Genomic DNA, 21,412 nt, shown 5'->3' with positions numbered 1-21,412 from the left:
TTGTTTCATGACCCATTTATAGTAATAAGTAAGTACGGTGGGGCTAGGATTATTTTAATGAGACACATATACCTCAATTTACATTCTATTTTACCACCTCAATTTTATTGCATCTCCCATTCATGACACTACCAGCAACAGAAGGTTTAATATCAACGTTCTGCAATCCTGTACAACATAAGACAAGTCTAACAACAACATAGGCACAAATTTGATAGCTTATCCCAGTTATCCGAAAAGGGAAAGGTGACCTACAGTTTAACATGGAATCCGAACCAAGTGTCATTTTCCCCAGTTGTACAACTCGAATAGGTTAGGGGCACACAAGTTGCCACACTGGTGTCTAATTGAAATACTTGCTCTGAGTCACATGAAATTATTAGTATCTGTCCTTTTTTTTTAAATTGCACAAAATCCTGTAATATTCTAAATATCAATATCAGTATAATCTAATTCACCATATAAAAATTCTAAGCATTTCCAATTTCTCTTCCAACTTCAGTGTCCTGTTAGTACGAAATGCAGGCAATTATTACAGTACATGAAGTTATTTTCATTGTTGCATATACTTTAGCCTACAGCAATAAAATTGGACACTGTTTGGTTCATAGGCTATGTCTGCTGTCTCGCATATTTATTCAATGGCACACAAGCATCAATTTACTTTTGAGATTCGTGAAAGCTACAGATTGATCTGCGAAACCCGTCAATGCTTTCCCAATAGTGATGCGCAGTTTGGCATTATTTTCTCCATTGTTGTCCACAGAGGAACATAAAAATTTCATTTCTACATTGTACAAAATATGATGGGTTCATTGTTGAAGATAGAATTTGAGGACTCCCACAGCTAATAGTCTTCTCATGGCCAGAGTGAAAAAGCTGAAAATTAGTGACACAGAAATATGAGTACTTTACAACACTGTATGTTTTCAGTGATCTGTGCCAAATAACGCCTGCACTAATTTTTGAATGTTTTTCACTTGTGTGTCATTTCTGCTGGTGTACAAGAAAATGTTTCACTCGAAGTTGTAAATATTATCAGTGAAAATGAGCACTGTTTCAGGGTGCATTTTATAAGTATCTAGAACTCTGCACTAACGAAACCCTATTATTGTTCAAATTGTAATTATCTTTTAAACAGTTTCTTTCACTAAAAGTGATGTATGTTTGGAATAAAACCCATTTACAAGATGACTTTCAGACTAGCTGTGGTTTCGATTATAAAGTGTTTAAATGTTGGACTGCAACAACAGAAACTGTTTTCACAAAAGAAATAGTGACACAGTGGCAACACTCGTGAAGATTTCATTGGAGCTACTTGACCACTGGTACTGAAGGCCACATCCATTCCTCTGGTTTTGCAACTACATGTTGTACTGTTCACAAGAATGCCTTCTAATATGACGTGATTTTAAAATATTTCTTTTTGCTGATGATACTAGCTTGGTAGTGAAAGAAGCTGAGTGTGGAGTGGTCAATGTATCAAATAGTGCTGTTCAAGACATACAATTATGGCTTTTAGAAAATAAATTGGTGGTAAATCACAGTAAGACTCAGTTTTTGCATTTTATTAGACAAAACTAAACTAAAACTCACATTTTGATTACACACAATGGGCATATGAATATTTTGTCCATAAGGGATGTCATTGTGAGGGCTGTAACTGTTGTTCAATACAAATACAATAGTTTCTGCATCAGTCTGACTGGTGCAGAAACTGCTTTATTTGTATGGGCATACGATTAGCGAGTCTGAACAATTCAAGTTCCAGGTTTTCAGATAGATAGTAAGCTGTCATGGAAACCCCTTGTTCAACATCTTGTTCAAAAACTGAATACTGCTATACTTACCATTCAAACACCATCTGCCATAAGTGATAGTCCAACATGAAATCAGTCTACTTTTCTTATTTGCATTTGCTTATGACTTACAGCATTATACTCTGGTGTAACTATTTCATTCATAATCGGTATTTTTGGCTCAAGAATGGGAAATCTGAGTGTAGAGGGTGACAATTATTGAACTACATGAAATAAAATCATCATAACTTCTGAACGGTTTGCATTAGGGCGTTCAAACTGCACGGCTGGCCACAGGGCATGACGGGAATTAATATGCGGTGTATGGTTTGGTTTAGCGACGAAGCCCACTTTCATTTGGACGGGTTCGTCAATAAGAAAAATTGGTGCATTTGAGGGACTGAGAATCTGCATTTCATGATCGAGAAGTCTCTTTATCCTCAACAGGTGACTATGTGGTGTGCAATGTCCTGTCACGAAATAATCTGTAAGATGCTCCTTGATGGCATGGTGACTACTGAAGAATACATGAAGGTTTTGGAAGATGATTTCATCCCCATTATCAAAAGTGACCATGATTTTGATAAGGTGTGGTTCATGCAAGATGGGGGTCAACCTCATCAAAGCAGGAGAGTGCTTGATGCAGCACTTTGGGGACTGCATTCTGACTCTTGGTTACCCACAGGCTACTGCCATGGGCCTCGATTGGCTGCCATATTCCCTGGATCTGAACACATGCAACTCCTTTTTGTGGGGCTATATAAAGACAAGATGTACAGCAAAAACCCCAAAACCATTGCTAAGCTGAGAACAGCCACTCAGAATGTTATGGACAGCATTAATGTTCCCACAGTTCCAAGGGTCATGCAGGATTTCATTATTTGTCCGCACCACATCATCGCGAATGATGGCAGGCATATTGAACATGTCATAACATAAATCTAAATATCTCTAGTGTCATTTACATGTTGAAGTGAATGCATGCTGTAGTTCGTAACTAATTTACATTTTATTTTTTCATACACGTTTTATTGTTAACTGTGTCAATAATATACTTACATCTTGTAGTCTGCAGAGGATTCATGTACATTTTATTTTACCTGTTATTTTTCTGATGTTAATTTCATTTATTAACTTATTCTACGACCATGGAGATTTGCTCCTCAATTTGGCACTACAGAGCTAGACATGTAAAGAAACTTCAGTAGACACTGAAACAAAAGGCTACCCTGTTTGTGAGAACCAATGTGTTACTGGTCATTAAGTGGTGTTGCCAAAGAGAAGTGAACACAAAGAACCTGAAGGTCTTCAACCTATTTTCTTTGCATCCTATGGCCACATATGCTCCACACTAACAAAGAAATAAAATTAAAAGTAAGTACTAAAGTCTTTAAGACATTAGAGTAATGTGACAAACCACATTATCAGTTTCAGATAGTTATAAATTATTAATCCTTATTACGTCTGTATGTAAAAACATAGGAGACAATGTTCTTGGACTTGGGGATCATAGAGTTGTCAGTGCTGCAAGTGGCAACGAAGTTGACATTTGAGCCATCTGTTGGTAATAAATAAAGAGTGTTTCACTACGTATCAAGTCGGACAACTCCCCATGGACTTCTGTAAGGATTTTTCATGACATCATGATTAAACAAGTAGGATGCCACAAGTTATGTGCTGGTGGAGTCCAAAAGTTCCAGGTTGCAGAATTTTAGGCAGAGGAAATTTGTCAGTTTGTTAAGAGAGATGATAAGTCCATAAATATGAATTGTGATTATGCAAAAGTTAACATATTTTATTTGGAGACTAACAGAAGTTAGTTTCCAGATAACTCAGCATTCAGTGTCTCCATGTCCTTATGAAGCACTACACAACATTTAGGTTGGCCTCGGTAGCTGAGTGGTCAGCACAGATGGCTGCCATATGGAGGACCCAGGTTCAGTTCCCAGTACTGCCAAGTATTTTTCCTTGTTGGGAGAACTGGTACGGGGTGCACTCAGCTTCATGATGCCAACTTAGGAGCTACCCGACCAAACAGTAGCGACTCCATGGTCTAGAAAGTTTGTAAAAGAACCAGGAGAGCAGTGTACCAATCACATGCCCCTCCATACTGTGCATCTGCATGAAGCTGAAAGGCAGAGGATGACATGGCAGCCAATAGACCTCACTTCGCCTTTCACAGTCTGGATGAGAAGCCTACACTACATGTAACTGTTTGCTCTGTGTGTCGTATCATTGACATTGTCCTCTTCAGCCATTCAACAATCTTATTTGTTGACAGATTTAGTACGTTAATATTTATCTGATAGACTCGGTCTATTGCCAGACTCGCAAATGTACGACACATTTTTTCAATTTGTTATTTATTTCACGAACATACTATATTTTCTTGAGCGCTTTTGCAGATTATTATTTTGAAGCCAAGGGTTTATGCAACTGCATCTGAGACCGATCTGTATTGCGCCGCTTACAAATTTTTGCCTTCAGCAACATGGTCCTCTTGTGTTATGGACAGCGAGTCAAAAAATATTTGAAGCAATAGTGTATGGCTGTGACAGCCTCATTGTTTATTTTTTAAAGACATTTAAATTCTGTATTCCCTTGACGTCTCTAACATACTGCAGTGTCACTGTGTTGAAGCATTTAGCTCCTCACAAAAAATGGAATATACTTATAGCACATGACAAAAGTGAAAATTTATGAATACTTACTCTTGAGTGAAATATACTTTTTGGATCATCATCATTTGTTATCAGTGGCGGAGCAGGTGCTTCTACTTCAACTTCCAGTGCTTTATCCGCTATTCTCCCAGCAGATTTTGTTGATACAAATGATCTCTGCTCAAATCCAGGACTATTCAATTTGTCCAAAACACTTTGTGATGGTCCCAGAGAAGTGATTCCTGTAACTTCAAGTTTTTGATTTACATGTTTAACTGTTAGAAATTTTTATGGTACACCTTTTTTTACAGTATACTTACCAGTAATCCCGAGAATCTTTTCTGCACTTTCTGTAATTTGCTCTTTCAAACTTTTTCCATTTTCTTTCTGTCCTTCATTAACTTCACTGTTTTCTTTTTGATCTTGTTTCTCTGTCTTCATTTTAGTATACAGCTGGGAGTCTCTCGAACTCTGTGACAGAGATCTCTGTACGGAACGTGAACGTGATCTCGATTTGTCTTTCGATAGTGATCTCGAGTAAGATCTATATCTGTGTCTGGACTTTGATGGAGATCGGGACCTAGAATGCCTTTTAACCTTCTTTTTAGATCTGGATATTATACGGTCATGTGATCTCTCTCTTGATAGTGACCTTGATCTCTCTCTGGATCGCCTGCTATGGGTCCTATTTTTTGAGTGTGACTGGTCATTGAGCATTCTGGAAAGTAAAAGACAGGTTCTGGAAGACAATTCAGTTTTAAAAGGAAATTTAATATTAACAACTTCTTTAAAATTTTACCTTTTGCCATAATGATCCCTACTATGAGAGTGGTGATGTTTTCCCTTCTTGTGCTTTCGTGAGTGCCGTTTAGAATAACTACTGTCACTGCTGGAGTATGAACAGCTTCTTGACCTGGAACAGTAATCATCATCAAACAGCATTCTCAATTAGAAACAGAATTTTAATAGTAAAAAAATGCATTTGTCTTACCTTCCTCCACTTCTATTTGACTTTTTTTTCTTCCGATAATGATCTTCTCCTCGACTAGAGTTTGAGTCACTTGAATATCTGCTCATTGTAACTTTACAGATACTGTAACAGAAAGTCATTGTTGTCAGAGGTCATTACATATTCCCTTGACATGTTCAGTGCAAGTCTGAATATAAATTTTTGGATGGCCTCTTCACATTTAACTGTTCAATTAATCAGCAGCACTTTCTACACAAGCAACAAATATTTCATTGCAGTAACAATATACTTTATCAATCACACATTCTAATAAGAATAACAATAATAATTGCAGAACTCTGGCACTACAACATTGCCCACAAACCAGATTGCCTTTCCTTAAGTAACCAGATTGCCTTTCCTTAAGTGCAGCTAAACAATTAGGTGAAATAGAAAAGAAGGTAATAAAAATAATCACGAAAGTCTTGGGACCAAAATGTGAGAATGGCAAATGGGAATTAAGAACCAATAAAGAAACTGTAAAACTAACAGAATCAACGTTAAAACTAACAGAATCAACATCAGATATGATGAGGAAGAAAAGAGATTTAGTCTATGGACATCTAAAATGGCTAGGCAAAAAGAGGATGCAAAAAGAATTTTTAACTTTTTGACAGAAACCAAAAAACATCCATGACAGGGATCAAAGAAATTAAGGCAGACCTGGGAGAAATGTAAATAACACAGAAAGAAATAGGAGAAAGTGAAAAGTTCGGATCAAAATTAAAAGGTTTCAAGTGTTTCCAAGATAAAACAAATAAAAAGACAGGTGCAACATGGAAAAAGAAAGACGCCAGCAACATATGGAAATAATGAAAAACACTGGAAACAAAGAATACAAGACATAAGTTATTTCATGTGCTCCTTCGCAGGTCAAACGAATTAAATAAAAAATGGGAACACATTTGTCCAAAAACAGATACATAAAAGTACCTATGAAAGGTAATCAAAAAGTTGGAGTCATCACCCTGAAAAAATACAGTTACATAATGAATTCCAGAATGAGATCTCATTCTGGAATGAGATCTCATTCTGGAAACACCCCCAGGCTGTGGCTAAGCCATGTCTCCGCAGTATCCTTTCTTTCAGGAGTGCTAGTTCTGCAAGGTTCGCAGGAGAGCTTCTGTAAAGTTTGGAAGGTAGGAGATGAGATACTGGCAGAAGTGAAGCTGTGAGGACCGGCCGTGAGTCGGGCTTCGGTAGCTCAGATGGTAGAGCACTTGCCCGCGAAAGGCAAAGGTCCCGAGTTCGAGTCTCGGTCGGGCACACAGTTTTAATCTGCCAGGAAGTTTCACATAATGAATTGTTTGTTTATCTGCAGGTAGCATTTCTACTGTCTTGTTACACACTGAAATCCTCACACCACAGTGTTGCAGCACACTGCTAGAGGAACCAAGTCAAAATGGCACAGCCCATTCATAAAGTGGAGAGTTGTATAGTTATGAATATTTATCAGCAGACAATCATTGTCAGAGTGTATTAGTTATCTGACTATTGAACAAAAATAAGTAGCTCAAGAAAAAGAAAGAAGTGTCTACTATTTTGATAGTTTGAGCAGAATCAAAGTCTAACTGCAACCAAATTAAGCTCAACTACTTGACAATACACAAAATGTTAAAACTAGACACTTTCATGCTTAACATAACACAACATTGTCCTCTAATTATCCTTCTCTTGTCAACAAAATGACCATTTCCTGTTGAAGTGTTGTACTGAAACCTGTATGCCACAAATATTTACATGTTTTACTTTTTACAAGAAATAAGCAATTTCTTGTGCAAAAGTGTACATGGTGACTAAATGCTACCGTAGCGGCTGTAACTAAATGTGCCCAAAATGATATTTCTGCCAACTGAAGTACAGCATATATTAGTTACAGACATCAGTAAAAACAGACAGAAAATGAAGGACGTAAGCTGCAATGAAACAATTATTAAAGGAGTAGATGGTTTCAAATATATAGGAAGTAAGCTAACCAAGAAAGGAAACATCAAGGATGGAATTCTGTTATTGTGTATCTAACATAATTAGGAACTGGAAAATGCTGGCAAAGGCAATATCATGATATACAAAAGTCATATTATCCATCAATTTTATCCTTCACTTTAATGACTGCTTCACAGCCTGCACCATCCAGATTCTATCTACCAACAGCAGCTTTTCACAGGACTTTAGATGCAAACATACGAATACTAAATGTATATAAATCAGTATTCATATGTTTGTTTCTAAAGTACTGCGTCATAATTTACATTCATGGAATGTGCTACTCATTTTAAGTTATGACTAATGCAATATGGTGGCTTAAACCATTTTAACTCTTATATGTGAAGATGGCCCAAGACTGAAACCGATAGATATTTGGGTTTAAAACAAAAGCAGCTGATGGTTCAAATATGCATCTTATACATTGTTTACTAGCTGTTGACAGTCACATTATAAAAATCTGTTCAAAATTATTTTGTGTAACTGTCTGTCTGTAGCCCCCGCAATGAATCCATAGACATCCCAGTCTACACTCGGCAGGTTAAATTTGCCTCCAAGTAGTGCTGGATGACCTGGGTATTTACACGCTACTGACCATAGAATTTCTTTGAATAACTCTAGAACTATCACAGCGGAATCAGGTGACCAGTAAAAACATCCAACAATTAACTTAGTTTCACCTACAACTGTTGTAAGTGACCAGGTGACTCCACTGTCACACTCATCTTCGACCTCAATTGTCAACTGCAATGAACACTCCCCCTCCTATGGCCTCTAATCTGCCTGTTCATTATACACTACATGACTCTCAGCTTTCCACTTTGGGTTTCAGCCAGCTCTCGGTCCCAAGAATAATCTGAGTGCGAGAACTTTCCTGGAGGCTGGCAAATACGGGAACTTCATTAGGAATACTTTGACGACAGTTTACTGATAAAATTCCAGGATTGTTTTCTCTACGCACAATTATTATCAATGGTTTCATTTAAATATTGTGAAAGCAGAAGTAAATAAACAGCAGTTATTTCACGTAAAAGTGAAAACAGCAAATTTTCCATTAATTTTGTTCACTTATATAATTTCAAACCACATATGATTCAAAATATTGGATTTAGTGGAGCCTAAATTGACCTCCTATTTCTTACTATCTGGAGAGCATTCAGAGCCACATAGTAAATAAAATAAACCTTCAGCATGCCTGACAAGGTACATGTTGGATTCAACACTTATTAGCAACAGAATTCCACGGACAGAGATATAGCACATATGAAAGATATTGGCTTAGTAGAAAATTGTTCCAAAGTACAGGAATAACTGTACATGAACGGTACTTGCTACAAAAACTAACAGCTCAAATTCAACACAAGGAAACACAATATAATGCACGTAAAAAAAATAAAAATAAAAAATTATCTGGTGGTGTTTGATTATATCACAGCCAATCAGTCACTGGAATTTGCCATCAACCATTACACATCTAGGGAGTAAAAACTAGTAGACTACACATACTGTGGTTTGCAGAATACAGATGTAAGTGATAAGAGTTGTTACTGTTGTGGTCTTCAGTCCGAATTTGATTTGATGAAGACCTCCAGACTAGTCTGTCCTGTGCAAGCCTCTTCATCTCCACATAACCACCACAACCTACAGCAATCGGAAACTGCTTACTGTTTTCATGCTTTGGCCTCCCTCTCTAATTTTTTACACAAACACCCCTACATTTCCATCCATTACAAACTGACAATCTTTTGCCACTCAGGATGTGTCCTATCAACCAACCCTTCTGTAGTGCCATTACTACTTTGTGGGAAAATCTGTGGGAGTACAGTGCCAAAGCATTGCAGCAGATACTGGCAACTGTCAAGCATGTGTTGGACTACCAATTGCCGTAACAGGCTGTTGGTTCATTATAAGACATGTCAGGCTCAGCTCTGCAACATGTGCCAGAACAGCGTAAGACACTGTTTTTTGCAGTTCAGGCAAGGACACCAGGATCAGGTCCGAGAAGAGCAACATCGGCACAAGATAAACACTTCTTACAACTTGAAGTTCTCCCAACAATCATACCACTCCTGTCGAAGCATAAAATCAGTTCCACCAAGTTCAAGAGGTTCAGTTTTTGTGAGAGAACCATCCAAAGAATACTGAGAGAAACCAATCGTCAATCCAGAACACCTGCTATAGGCCCAGAACTCACCAGAAACCATCACACAGCTGACTATGTTTCGCAAGGGAATATCGCAGGTTGAGAGTACTACAATGGGAGCAACTGCTGTTCTCCAATGAGCTGCAAACTGGCCTGCAATAACCTGACTGTAGAGAGAGGCTCTGGAGGACACTTAGGGAAAGATATTTCCCCTGCACATTCTCACTCAGGACACCTTTCCAGGGTGGAGTTTTGATGCCATGAATCAATATGACTTTAGGAATAGATTTGGTCCTCATGGAGCTTGGGAGCCTTCTAAGAGGAGCCTCCTATGACATCGGTGTGTGGAGGAAATCCTTGTAGAACATGTTGTGCCTTTCACTCAATTTACTGGTTGTGGTTTTCAACTACGGTAATGCTTGACAATGCATACCCAAATGTTGTGAGAATCGGGCAGGGGTTCTTGGATGAAATGAAGATTCATGCAATGGCTTGGCCTGCTTGAAGCCCTGATTTGGATCCTATTGAGCATGTATGAGGTCAGCTGGAGAGAAGGGCCCATCAGTACTACTCAGAGAACCTACAGAATCTTCGAGGGGGCCTCCTGAAATGAGTGGAGTGCTGCATCAATGCATTAATAAGAGTATGCCTGAAAGGTTTGATGCCACGATTGGTAGAGGAGGAATTGATGCACGCTTCAGAAGGTGCGACAAGAGGTCTGTGAAGTGAATCCAAAATACACCTGCCTTATCTTTATTAGCTTTCTCAAAATTTTTCTTGAAAAGTGCATCTGTGTTAGGTTGTTAATAATTGTATTGTATTTTTTTTTTTTTTTTTTTTTTTTCCAGGCACTGTAGCACAATATTTTATCATAAGATATTACGTTAGTGTCATAAAAGTGACTAAAATTTAAAATAATTTTCTTAAGAAATCAAAGTGTTACATTTTCTGTGCCAGTCAGTGTATTTCTTGCAATATAAAATCAATCCCACATATCCATTTGTCCTAGCCATTTTACATACTTTCACTTTCCTTACATATGAAGTTTTGAGTCCTTTCGAAACCCAAGACTTTTGATGTCTCATTATTCCCACACTTCTTTGTCTGCTTGGGTAAGCTGCTGATAAAGATTGATAGGAATCCATGAAAAAGAAAAACATTAAATTAAGAATAGACATCTGTCACATTAGACACATTTACTATTTCAGGCCTTCAAGAACAGATTATGGAACACAACACAATGACAATGATGATGATGATGATGACGACGACGACGGCAACACATGCACGCACACCTTACTCACACATGACCACTATCTTTGGCCACTCTGTCCACAATGCACAGGGGTACGGAGGAGGCTGCGCCAGAGGGGGATGGATAGCAGAGTACGTGAGAGGGACAGTGAAATGCTGCTAAAAAGCATGCAGGGACGAGGTGGAGAGAGGGTAGGACAGATAGTTGCAGTTGGGAGGTTAGAAGGAGAGTGGGATAGAGGTGGGTTAGTGCAAACGGAGAGATGTAAAAAGTACATTGGTGGAACAGAAAGCTGTGTAGTACTAGAATGGGATCAGGGAAGTGACTCGATGGGTGAGAACAATGACTAATGAATGTTGAGACCAGGAGGGTTATGGGAACGGAGGGTTATATTGCACAGAGAGTTCTCACCTGCGCAGTTCATAAAAGCTAGTGTTGGTGGGAAGAATCCATATCGCACAGGTTGCTGTGAAGCAGTCGTTGAAATGAAGAATGTCGTGTTGGGCGGAGTGCTCAACAACAGGTCCAGTTGTTTCTTGGCCACAGTTGGTCAGTGGTCATTCATGCAGACAAAGACAGTTCATTGATTGTCATGGCAACAAAGAATGCAGCACAGTGGTTGCAGCTTAGCTTGTAGATCACGACTGTTTGTGACCAAACTGGAATAGGTGGTGGTGGTGGTGGTGGCAGAATGTATGGAACAGGTTTTGCATCTAGGTCTATTACAGGAATACGAGCCATGAGGTAAGGGGTTGGGGGGCAGGGGTTGTGTAGGGATGGATGAGTAAATCGCGTAGGTTCACTGGATGGTGGAATACCCCTGGGGGAAGGGGTTTGGAAGGATAGTGGGCAGGACATTTCCCATTTCAAGACATGAGAGGTAGTCAAAACCCTGAAGGAGGATGTAATTCGTTGGTTCAGTCCTGGGCGGTACTGAGTTACAAGAGGAATGCTCCCCTGTGGCCAGATGGTGTTGAAAAAAACTCGAAAAAAAAGTAAATAATGTAATTTACATCTGAAAAAAACTGCAAAAATACACCCAAATACGTGGGAAAAATAACAAAATGGATGTAAAATGGGGCGGGGAATGATATCTGAGAGACTATAACGATAGTGAAATGCAAAACCTCACTAAAATTGTTGTGAAGTCACAATGAGATCGCAGAAAAGATATAAATTAAAAAAAATTACTGTGGGTTGCAGGTCTGAGGGTGGACAACTGTGAAGAAGGGGGACAGTATATGCGAATGGATGATGTGAAATTAGTAGATGCAAACTGGAATGAAGTGGAATCAACGTGAGGGGTGGGGAGGGGTTGGTAGGATGAGATAAAAGATCATGTGGCACTGGAAAGGTGCGAGGATAACACTTGAAAATATGGGAGAGTGATGCAGAGAGAGTGATCAATTTGACGATACAGGTTTAATTATATCAGTGGGAGTAATGTGAGACATAAGATGCTTCACCAACAATCAGTGTGGTCTTGTAGCCATCTGTTGTGTGCGGCCAAGATGAGTGATACAGTGTGGATCCTAAGCAGACCATGCAGTGCAGTTTGTAAGGCAGCAAGACAAGCACAGGAAAGAAGAGGTAGAAGGATGGACATTGAGTATAGCAATGCATTAGAAAATACACTGAAACTCTTAAGAAATTAGTACAGGCATGCATATTCAAATACAGAGATATGTAAATAGGCAGAATATGGTGTTACAGTCGCCAATGCCTATATAAGACAACAAGTGCCTGGTGCAGTTGTTAGATCTGTTACTGCTGCTGCACGAGTGTAGCATCTACGAGGTAGTGTAGAATGGGGATTTTCCCGTACAGCCATTTCACGAGTGTACTGTGAATATTAGTAATCCAGTAAAACATCAAATCTCCGACATTGTTGTGGCCAGAAACAAATGCTGCAGAACGGGACCGACAATGACAGAACACAATTGTTGAACACGATGGAAGTGCAACCCTTCTGTAGATTGCTGCAGATTTCAATGCTGGGCCATCAACAAATGTCAGCATGCAAACCATTCAATGAAACATCATCGATATGGGCTTTCAGACCCAAAGGACCACTCGTGTACCCTTGATGACTGCACAACACAAATCTTTACACCTTGCCTGGGCCTGTGACATTGGACACTTGATGACTGTAAACATGTTGCCTGGTAGGACGAGTCTCATTTCAAATTGTATCGAGCAGATTGAAGTGTACGGGTATGGAGATAACCTAATGAATCCATGGACCCTACACGTCACAAGAGGACTGTTCAATCTGCTGGAGGCTCTGTAATGGTGTGGCGCATGTACAGGTGGAGTAATATGGGACCCCTGATACGTCCAGATACAACTTTGACAGGTGTTATGTACGTAAGCATCCTGTCTGATCACCTGCATCCATTCATGTCCATTGTGCATTCCGACGGACTTGGGCACTTCCAGCAGGAAAAAGCGACACCCCACATGTCCAGAATTGCTACAGAGTGGCTCCAGGAACACTCTTCTGAGTTTACACACTCGCACTGGCCACCAAACTCCCCAGACGTGAACAGAATTTGGCATATCTGGGATGCCTTGATGTACTGTTCAGAAGAGATCTCCACCCCCTCACACTCTTACGGATTTATGGACAGCCCTGCAGGATTCATGGTGTCAGTTCCCTCCAGCACTACTTCAGATGTTAGTTGAGTCCATGCAAAGTTGGATAGTGGAACTTCTGCCTGCTCATGGGGGACCTACACGATATTAGGCAGGTGTACCAGTTTCTTTGGCTCTTCAGAGTAATAACAAAGGAAAACAGCATTGGGTTAGGATGGAAGAAAAGCCATCAGGTAAAATCAAACAATGGAAAATCCTGGATGGGATGTAACAATATTATGAGGGATAGTTGCTCCTCACCATATAGCGGAGACGCTGAGCAGCAGATCGTTACAACATAAAGACTGTCACAAACTAAGCTCTTGCCCAACAAGGCCTTTGTCAGAAATAGATGACACACACACACACACACACACACACACACACACACACACACACACACACACAGTGCATGATGGGAGAGGCAACTAGGTGCGGGTACGGAGGAGGAGGAGGCTGGAGTGGGGAGGGGGAGGGATAGCAGGGTAGGGGTGGGGGACAGTGAAGTGCTGCTGGGAAGCATTCAGGGACAAGGTGGAGAGAGGTGAGGGCATTTAGGTTAGATGCAGAGTGAGAGAGAGGTGGGGTAGCAGAAAAGGAGAGAAGTAAAAAGTGTGTTGGTGGAATACAGGGCTGTGTAGTGCTGGAATGAGAACAGGGAAGGGGCTGATGGGTGAGGACAATGACTAACAAAGTTTGAGATCACCCTCCAAAACTTCCTCCCACCACCACACAGAATCCAGAACATAAACAGACACAAAATACTGTCATGAACCTTCCATCTGAAAGCCTTAACCCCGCAGAAATATCAGTCCTTTCCAAAGTCCTCACCTTTTGCCCCATTCCCAAATTCATTCATGCAGTACTTGTGAAAGACCTTCTCTCCTTCTTCAGGTCCCTTCAGGGAGACACTTTTTCACCACCAATCAGACTCCACCAAAGACCAATGTTGAACCCTGCCTGACTCGGTTCACTCCTCCATCCAACCGTGATCCACCCCCACTGCCCCCCCAAACTGTTAACTTTCCAGAATTTCTTAACCTCAAACCTTGCCTCACCATCATTCTCCAAATCTCTCAAAATGCGAACTAACTTCACATCTGCAGAAAGAACCATAGTCCACCATCTAAAAACTGATCCCGACCTTATAATCCTACCTGCTGACAAAGCCTCCACCACTGTTGTTTCTAACTGCATGGATTATCTGGTAGAAGGACTCCATAAATCCAGCAGGATCTCCAGTCTCTCCTCAAATCCTTATGCCCATCTCAGAACCTCTATGTGCAGTCCATCTATTTCCTCACCCCTACCACTCTCTGCACTCCTACCTTCTACATGCTTTCCAAAGTACATAAACCCAACCACCCAGGACACCTCATTGTGGCCAGTTACTGTGCTCCCACAGAGAGAATTTCTGCTGTCATAGACCAACACTTCAGCCTATTGCCTACAACCTACCTTCCTATATTAAAGATACCTACCATTTCCGCCACTGACTCTCCACTGTTCCTGTCCCTTTACCACATGATGACCCGCTCATCACTATTGATGCCACCTCCCTTTACGTTAACACCCCCAATAGCCTTGGCCTTAATGCTATAGAATACTACCTTTCCCCATGCCCAATGGATTCTATACCAGGAACCTTCTTCCTAGCCACCATGACCAACTATGTCCTCTCTGACAGTTACTTCTCCTTTGAAGGCATTATGTACAAACAAATCTGGGGTATTGTTATGGGCACCCAAGTGGCACCGTCCTATGCCAACCTATCCATGGGCCACCTAGAGGAATCCTTCCTAAACACCCACCCCTTACTTGGTTTAGATTCATTGGTGACATCTTTGCGAACTGGATCGAGGTTGAGGGGACACTATCCACATTCCTCCAGAACCTCAACAGCTTCTCACCCATTGGCTTCACCTGGTCCTACACAACCCAACAAGCCACCTTCCTAGATGTTGACCTTAACCTCAAAGATGACTAAATCACTATATCTGTTCATATCAAACCTACAAACCACCAGCTATACCTCCACTTTGACAGCTGCCACTCATTCCCTACCAAGAAGTCCCTTCCATACAGCCTAGCCACCCATGGCCGTCTCATCTGTAGTGATGAGTGGTCCCTCTTGAAATATACTGAGGGTCTCACTGAGGCCTTTATGGACCGTGATTATCATCCCAAACTTGTGCGAAAACAAATATTCTGCGCCTTATCTTTCCAGTTACCACCCACCTCCCAAAGTCTCACCATCTGGCCACAGGGGAGCATTCCCCTCGTAACTCAGTACCACCCAGGACTGGACCAATGAATTACATTCTCCTCCATGGTTTTGACTACGACTCATCGTGTCCTGAAATGGGAAATGTCCTGCTCACTATCCTTCCCACTCCTCCCACAGTGGTATTCCACCATCCACTGAACCTACACAGTGTACTCACCCTTCCCTACACAACTCCTGCCCCAACCCCTTGCCCCATGGCTCATATTACTGTAATAGTCCTAGATGCAAAACCTGTCCCATACATCCTCCCATCACCACCTACTCCAGTCCAGTCACAAACATCGTCTATCCTATCAAAGGCAGGGCTACCTGTGAAACCAGTCACGTAATCTACAAGCTAGGTTGCAACCACTGTGCTGGATTCTATGTGGCAATGACAACCAACAAGCTATCTGTCTGCATGAATGGACACTGACAAACTGTGGGCAAGAAGCAAGTGGACCACCCTGCTGCTGAACATGCTGCCAAACATGCTATCCTTCGTTTCAATGAGTGCTTCACAGCCTGTGCCACATGGATCCTTCCCACCGACACCATCTTTTCTGAATTATTCAGGTGGGAACTCTACTTCCAATATATCCAACGTTCCGTAACCCTCCTAGCCTTAACTTCGTTAGTCATTGTCCTCACTCATCTGCGCTTCCCTGTTCCCATTCCATCACTACACAGCCCTCTATTCTACAATGCATTCTTTACCTCTCTCCTTTTCCGTTACCCCACCTCTCTCCCGCTCTCCGTCTAACCTCCCGACTCCACATCATTGCCTTGCCTTCTCTCCACCTTGTCTCTGTACACTTCCCAGCAGCACTCACTGTCCCTCAACCCCACCCTGCTATCCCTCCCCATCCCCGTCCCAGCCTTCTCCTTACCCCCAGCCTGTTGCCTCTCCCATCATGCTCTGCTGCTACTCATAGTGTGGCTTCAGCTTACCTCATCCCATCAGAGGCCGGGCCACCTGTGGAAGCAGCCATGTAATGTACCATCTCTGCTGCAGTCATTGCACAGACTTTTATACTGGTGTGACTCCCAGCCAGCTGTCAACCAGGATAAATAGCCACCACCAAACTGTAGCCAACAGTGAAGTGGATCACCCTATGGCACAACGTTCAGCTGAACATAATAAGCTTAATTTCAGTGGCTGCTTCACAACTCGGGCCGTCTGGATCCTCCCCCTAGCACCAGCTTTTCTGAACTGCACAGATGGGAGTTATTCTTACAATGCATCTCTGCTGCCAATGTCATCCCGGACTCAAGCTACCATAGTATACTGTCCCCACACCCTCCACCCAACAGTTTCCACTTTTGCTTTCCTATCACCTCCTCTCACTTCACATGCCTTCCCCCCTCATTGTGCTCCGCTCTCTACCAATGCACTCACTGGTCTTCTCCCCTTCTCTGCTCCTCCCCTTTACTGCTCCTAGCCCTCCCCCCCCCCCCCCCCCACCCCATACAGTATCCTGACACTACACCTGGCAGCTCTGTCTGGCTACCATCTAGTTCCTGCACACTCCACCATGCAGCGCTGACTCCTCTCGCACCACCCGTTGTTCCCTGCTACGCCTCCCCCTTCCCCACTCCATTCTGGATTGTTGCTTGCATTCAATGCGACACCACTGCATTCTGGTCAGAGCACCCGGACACAGTGCCAATATGTGCGTGATGTGTGCTGTCTTGCGCAAATGTCTGTGTGTTTGCTTTCTTTCCTGAGAAGAAGGCTTTGGCCAAACGATCAGTGTTTTACAGTCATTTCGTTGTGCCTGTCTACAAATCAACAAGTCATCTTTATGGTGAGTAGCAATCTAGACTTTTCATTATTGATAAAATTATTTAATTGGACAGATAAATAGCCTACTCACCACGCAGTGACGGAACACACACATTAAAGAATGTTGTGATTGGCAAGCTTTTGGAGCCTGTGGCTCCTCCTTCAGGCAGGAGGGTTGAAGAGGAAGGAAGGAAAACGACTGGAAGGGTCTAGGAAAAGGGGTGGATATTGGAAAAGTCACCCAGAACTGCAGGTCAGGGGAGACTTACCGTACAGGATGAGAAGGAAAAACTGATTGTTGGGGGCTGCATCGGACAAGATTTGAAAACCTGAGAGCTTAAAGGTGGAAGACAGGGTAATATGCAAGACGGAATTACTATTAAAACATGGATGAGTGGGCATAGGCAGGTGGTATATACTGCAACTCACAATATCCTGTTGCAGAACATACTATAAAACATGACATTCGTGACCTCGGCACCAGTTTCACCACACACGCCATCTGGATTCTTCCCCCAGACACCAGTTTCTCAGAACTCCGCAGGTTCTCGTGCACGATATTTTAGTAGGAATCTCTGTGTTGCAAATTACCCTGTCTTCCACCTTTAAGCTCTCAGGTTTTCAAATCTTGTCCAATACAATCCCCAACAATCAGTCTTTCCTTCTCATCCCGTACAAAAAGTCTCCTCTGATCCATGGTTCCGGGTGACTTTCCCAAAATCTACCCCTTTTCCTAGACCTCTCCAGTCCTTTTCCTTCACCCTTCTTCCTTCCCCTTCAACCCTTCTGCTTAAAGATGAAGCCACTGGCTCCTAAAGCTTGCCAATCACAACAGTCTTTAATGTGTGTGTTCTGCCGCCACTTGGTGAGTAGATGTTTTATCTATCCAATTAAAGAATCTGGTCTTTTTATATTATTGCTGATACTCCAACCTGGACTTTCCACTGTTCAATTTTCTAGAGTTGAATTAGGAGGTTTTTGTATAATGTTTTTTATGCTTTTAAAGATTTTCCAAATGGAAATCAGTGTGTTGAGTAATTGCATTTAGCATTCAAGAATTCTCCTCTTTTTGTGGACAATCTTTTTCTGTTTCAATTAATGCTGTCACTAAACACAGTCTCTGTGACAGTGTCCAGTAATCATAACCTGTGAGTACGTTTTATTCTCCTAAAGAGTCATGTTACACTATTTCAAAGAAATTGCCAGGACCCTCTGGTACCAAAAGTAGATACTGACAATCACACATGACAGAATTCTCTTCTGGAGTAAAGTGCATAAAGTAAACGAAGTACAGCAGAAGTTAGCATTAAGAGTATTGTGTCCAGTTATACCTACACCACTTTTAGATGCCCTTTCAAAGTAATAAACACATTTTTCCAGTGAACTGTGATTTGCACAATTAAAATAATATGTAGGAAATAGAATATAGTTCCTATTAAACTTTGTCTTTCAGCCTAGGTATCAGAGAGGAGCCACATACTCTGCTGCAGTTATTAAACAAGTTTTCAGTTTCTGTACAGCAAGAAATTGTTAACATTCGTAAATCCAAAGGCCAATGAAAAATACATATCTTATTTGCCACTTCTATGAATTTTGTGGTTATCTCACCCCTTTTCTTGGTTTTTAAGTAGATTTGTCTTGTTACATGCACTGATAGGACTATCTCCGCTTTCCTCTGTCACATTCCTTTTCCTTAATCTGCTGGCAACTTTCATCTATTTCTGAAGTCATCGAGCATCACAACCCATCCTCTTCCCTGCAAGCTTAACTTTAATAACTCCTCACAATAATGTTCCAGCCACAATATTTTCTATGTTCTTACCACTTCCACTAGTCGTCTTCTTATTTTTTAACCATATCTTTATTTCTCATTCTACCAATCCTTTTTATTGTAAGCATATTTTCCGCATCGACATTTTGAAACTACAAAATATTATTCTTCTTTCTTTTCAGCTGTTCTTGATTTACTGCCACATAAAACTACACTCCAGTTAAAATATTTTCTAAACCTCTTTCTTGGTTCTATCTGAATTCTTTTTACTGTAAACAAAACTTTCACCGTTTCATAAACTTTTTTGTCTATTGATATTCTTATAGTATCCTTACAGCTTCCAAAAACAGTTTGCTTCTTCAGAGAATTTTCTTTCAAATATAGTTTCATAGAAATGTCAAACAGAGGAGACTACAGTCTGGAATAACAACATTCTAAGGACAGACTGCTACTAACTACATAGGGGAGGCACTATGAGAAAGATTGCTAAAACCCATGCACACTACCTCTTCGGAAACAGAAAAACACGCATACTTGCAAAAGTGCAATACTCACACTCTGTGGGAGCGTGCACGGACATGATGAGGACCGGTTGGGGGGGTCTTGCTGTGGGGGAAGTGTGGAGAAGCATGGGGAGTGAGGAAAGGTGGGGGTAGTGGTGGGGGGCAGAAAGTATGTACAGGTGCGTTGAAAGGATGGGTAGTTTGTGTAAGACTGAGTGGGACAAAGGAAGGGGATGGGCAGATAGAGGACAGCGACTAGTGAAGGTTGAGACCTGGGGGGTGAGAAGCGGGGAGGGGGGGGGGGGGTTACAGGAATGAATCTGTTGTAGTTAAGAGTTCTCACCAGCACAATTCAGAAAAGCTGGTGTTGGTAGTAAAAAATCACATGGCACAGGCTGTGATGCAGTCATTAAAATCGAGTATGCTGTATTGGCCAGCTGTCTCTTGGCCACAGTTTAGCAGTGGCCATTCACATAGACAAGCAGCTTGTTGGTTGTCATGCCCACGTACAAAGTGGCACACTGATTGCAGCTTAGTTTGTATATGGCATGGCTACTTTCACAGCCAGCCCTGACTCTGATGAGATAGGAGATGTCTGTGACAGTACGGGTGTAGGTGTTAGTAGGAGGACGTATGGGACATGTTTCGCATCTGGGTCTATCGGAGGAAAATGAGTCGTGAGGCAAGGGGCTGGACATGGGAGTGGAGTAGGAATAGCCAAGAATATTGCATAGGTTGGTCCACAAAAGAGCACTCATCTTGTGACTCAGTATCATCCACAACTAGAGAAACTGAATAGCATTCTCTGCCAGGGTTCTGACTATCTCTCATTGTGCCCTGAAATGAGAAATATCCTCCCCACCCCTCCCAGAGTGGTATTCTGCTGCCCACTCACCCTACACAGCACACAGGGTACTATGAAAGTTTTGCAATACGATGCAACAATAAGTCCCAGAAGCCTGGTTGTTGTTCTGTTCATACTTGCATTGTAGCCAAGTCTTTGGGCACAATTGTTCACTAGCAGGGTTAGTTTGGAGCGCTTGCTACGGCATCTTCATCATGATGAAGTGAGGTTCAGGCAGTTTTGCGGTACAATGAAGTTTAAACATAAACCAGTGCTTTGAAGAAATTACTCTTGCACTCGGTGATATGTGTGCACATCATACAACTATGTTCAGGTAGTACAGAGGATTCCAAAGAGAACATTTCACTCTGAAGGATCTTGAGAGGACAGGAAGGCCACCATCATCAGTTACGGAGGAAAACATCGACACTCTTGAGGAAAATGCTAGACGAACACAGTCAAGTGACACATAAGCATACAGAAGATACCTTAGCAAGTCGTTCGATTCTGCATGATCATTTGCAAGTAAAGAAACTTTGTTGCCTCTGGGCACTGCACAGACTGACGGAAGAGCAGATGACGCAACATAAGACTCTTGGTACCAGGAGATGTTAAAGAAGGTTTCCAAGGAACAATCCCAGTATGGTGAAAAACACTCCGACAGTTGATGAGACTTGGCTGTACTACTATGACATGTCGACTAACACTTGAAACAAATTTTGGGTCTTTGAAGATGATGACACATCCAGAGCTATC

General features: G+C 41.6%; 1 protein-coding gene across 5 annotated transcripts in view; it reads right to left on the bottom strand.

Moving 5' to 3' along the window:
• The window catches only part of LOC124795121 (serine/arginine-rich splicing factor 4-like), a 50,934-nt gene that overhangs the window by 14,524 nt on the left and 14,998 nt on the right, over positions 1-21,412 (bottom strand). For 4 of the 5 annotated variants that reach the window (XM_047258979.1, XM_047258984.1, XM_047258980.1 and 1 more), the window contains exons 2-5: positions 5,451-5,552; positions 5,259-5,372; positions 4,780-5,177; positions 4,511-4,707 (exon numbers count right to left, since the gene is read on the bottom strand). In XM_047258979.1, coding sequence (XP_047114935.1) covers positions 4,511-4,707; positions 4,780-5,177; positions 5,259-5,372; positions 5,451-5,536 — 795 coding nt within the window. In that variant the 5' untranslated portion in view covers positions 5,537-5,552. The remainder of the gene's footprint in view (positions 1-4,510; positions 4,708-4,779; positions 5,178-5,258; positions 5,373-5,450; positions 5,553-21,412) is intronic. The other variant, XM_047258982.1, reaches the window with a different exon arrangement.

The sequence above is a fragment of the Schistocerca piceifrons genome, chromosome 4 (genome assembly GCF_021461385.2).
Source record: "Schistocerca piceifrons isolate TAMUIC-IGC-003096 chromosome 4, iqSchPice1.1, whole genome shotgun sequence".
Classification (NCBI taxonomy): Eukaryota; Metazoa; Arthropoda; class Insecta; order Orthoptera; family Acrididae; genus Schistocerca; species Schistocerca piceifrons.
This window is presented reverse-complemented; position numbering and strand designations above follow the sequence as displayed.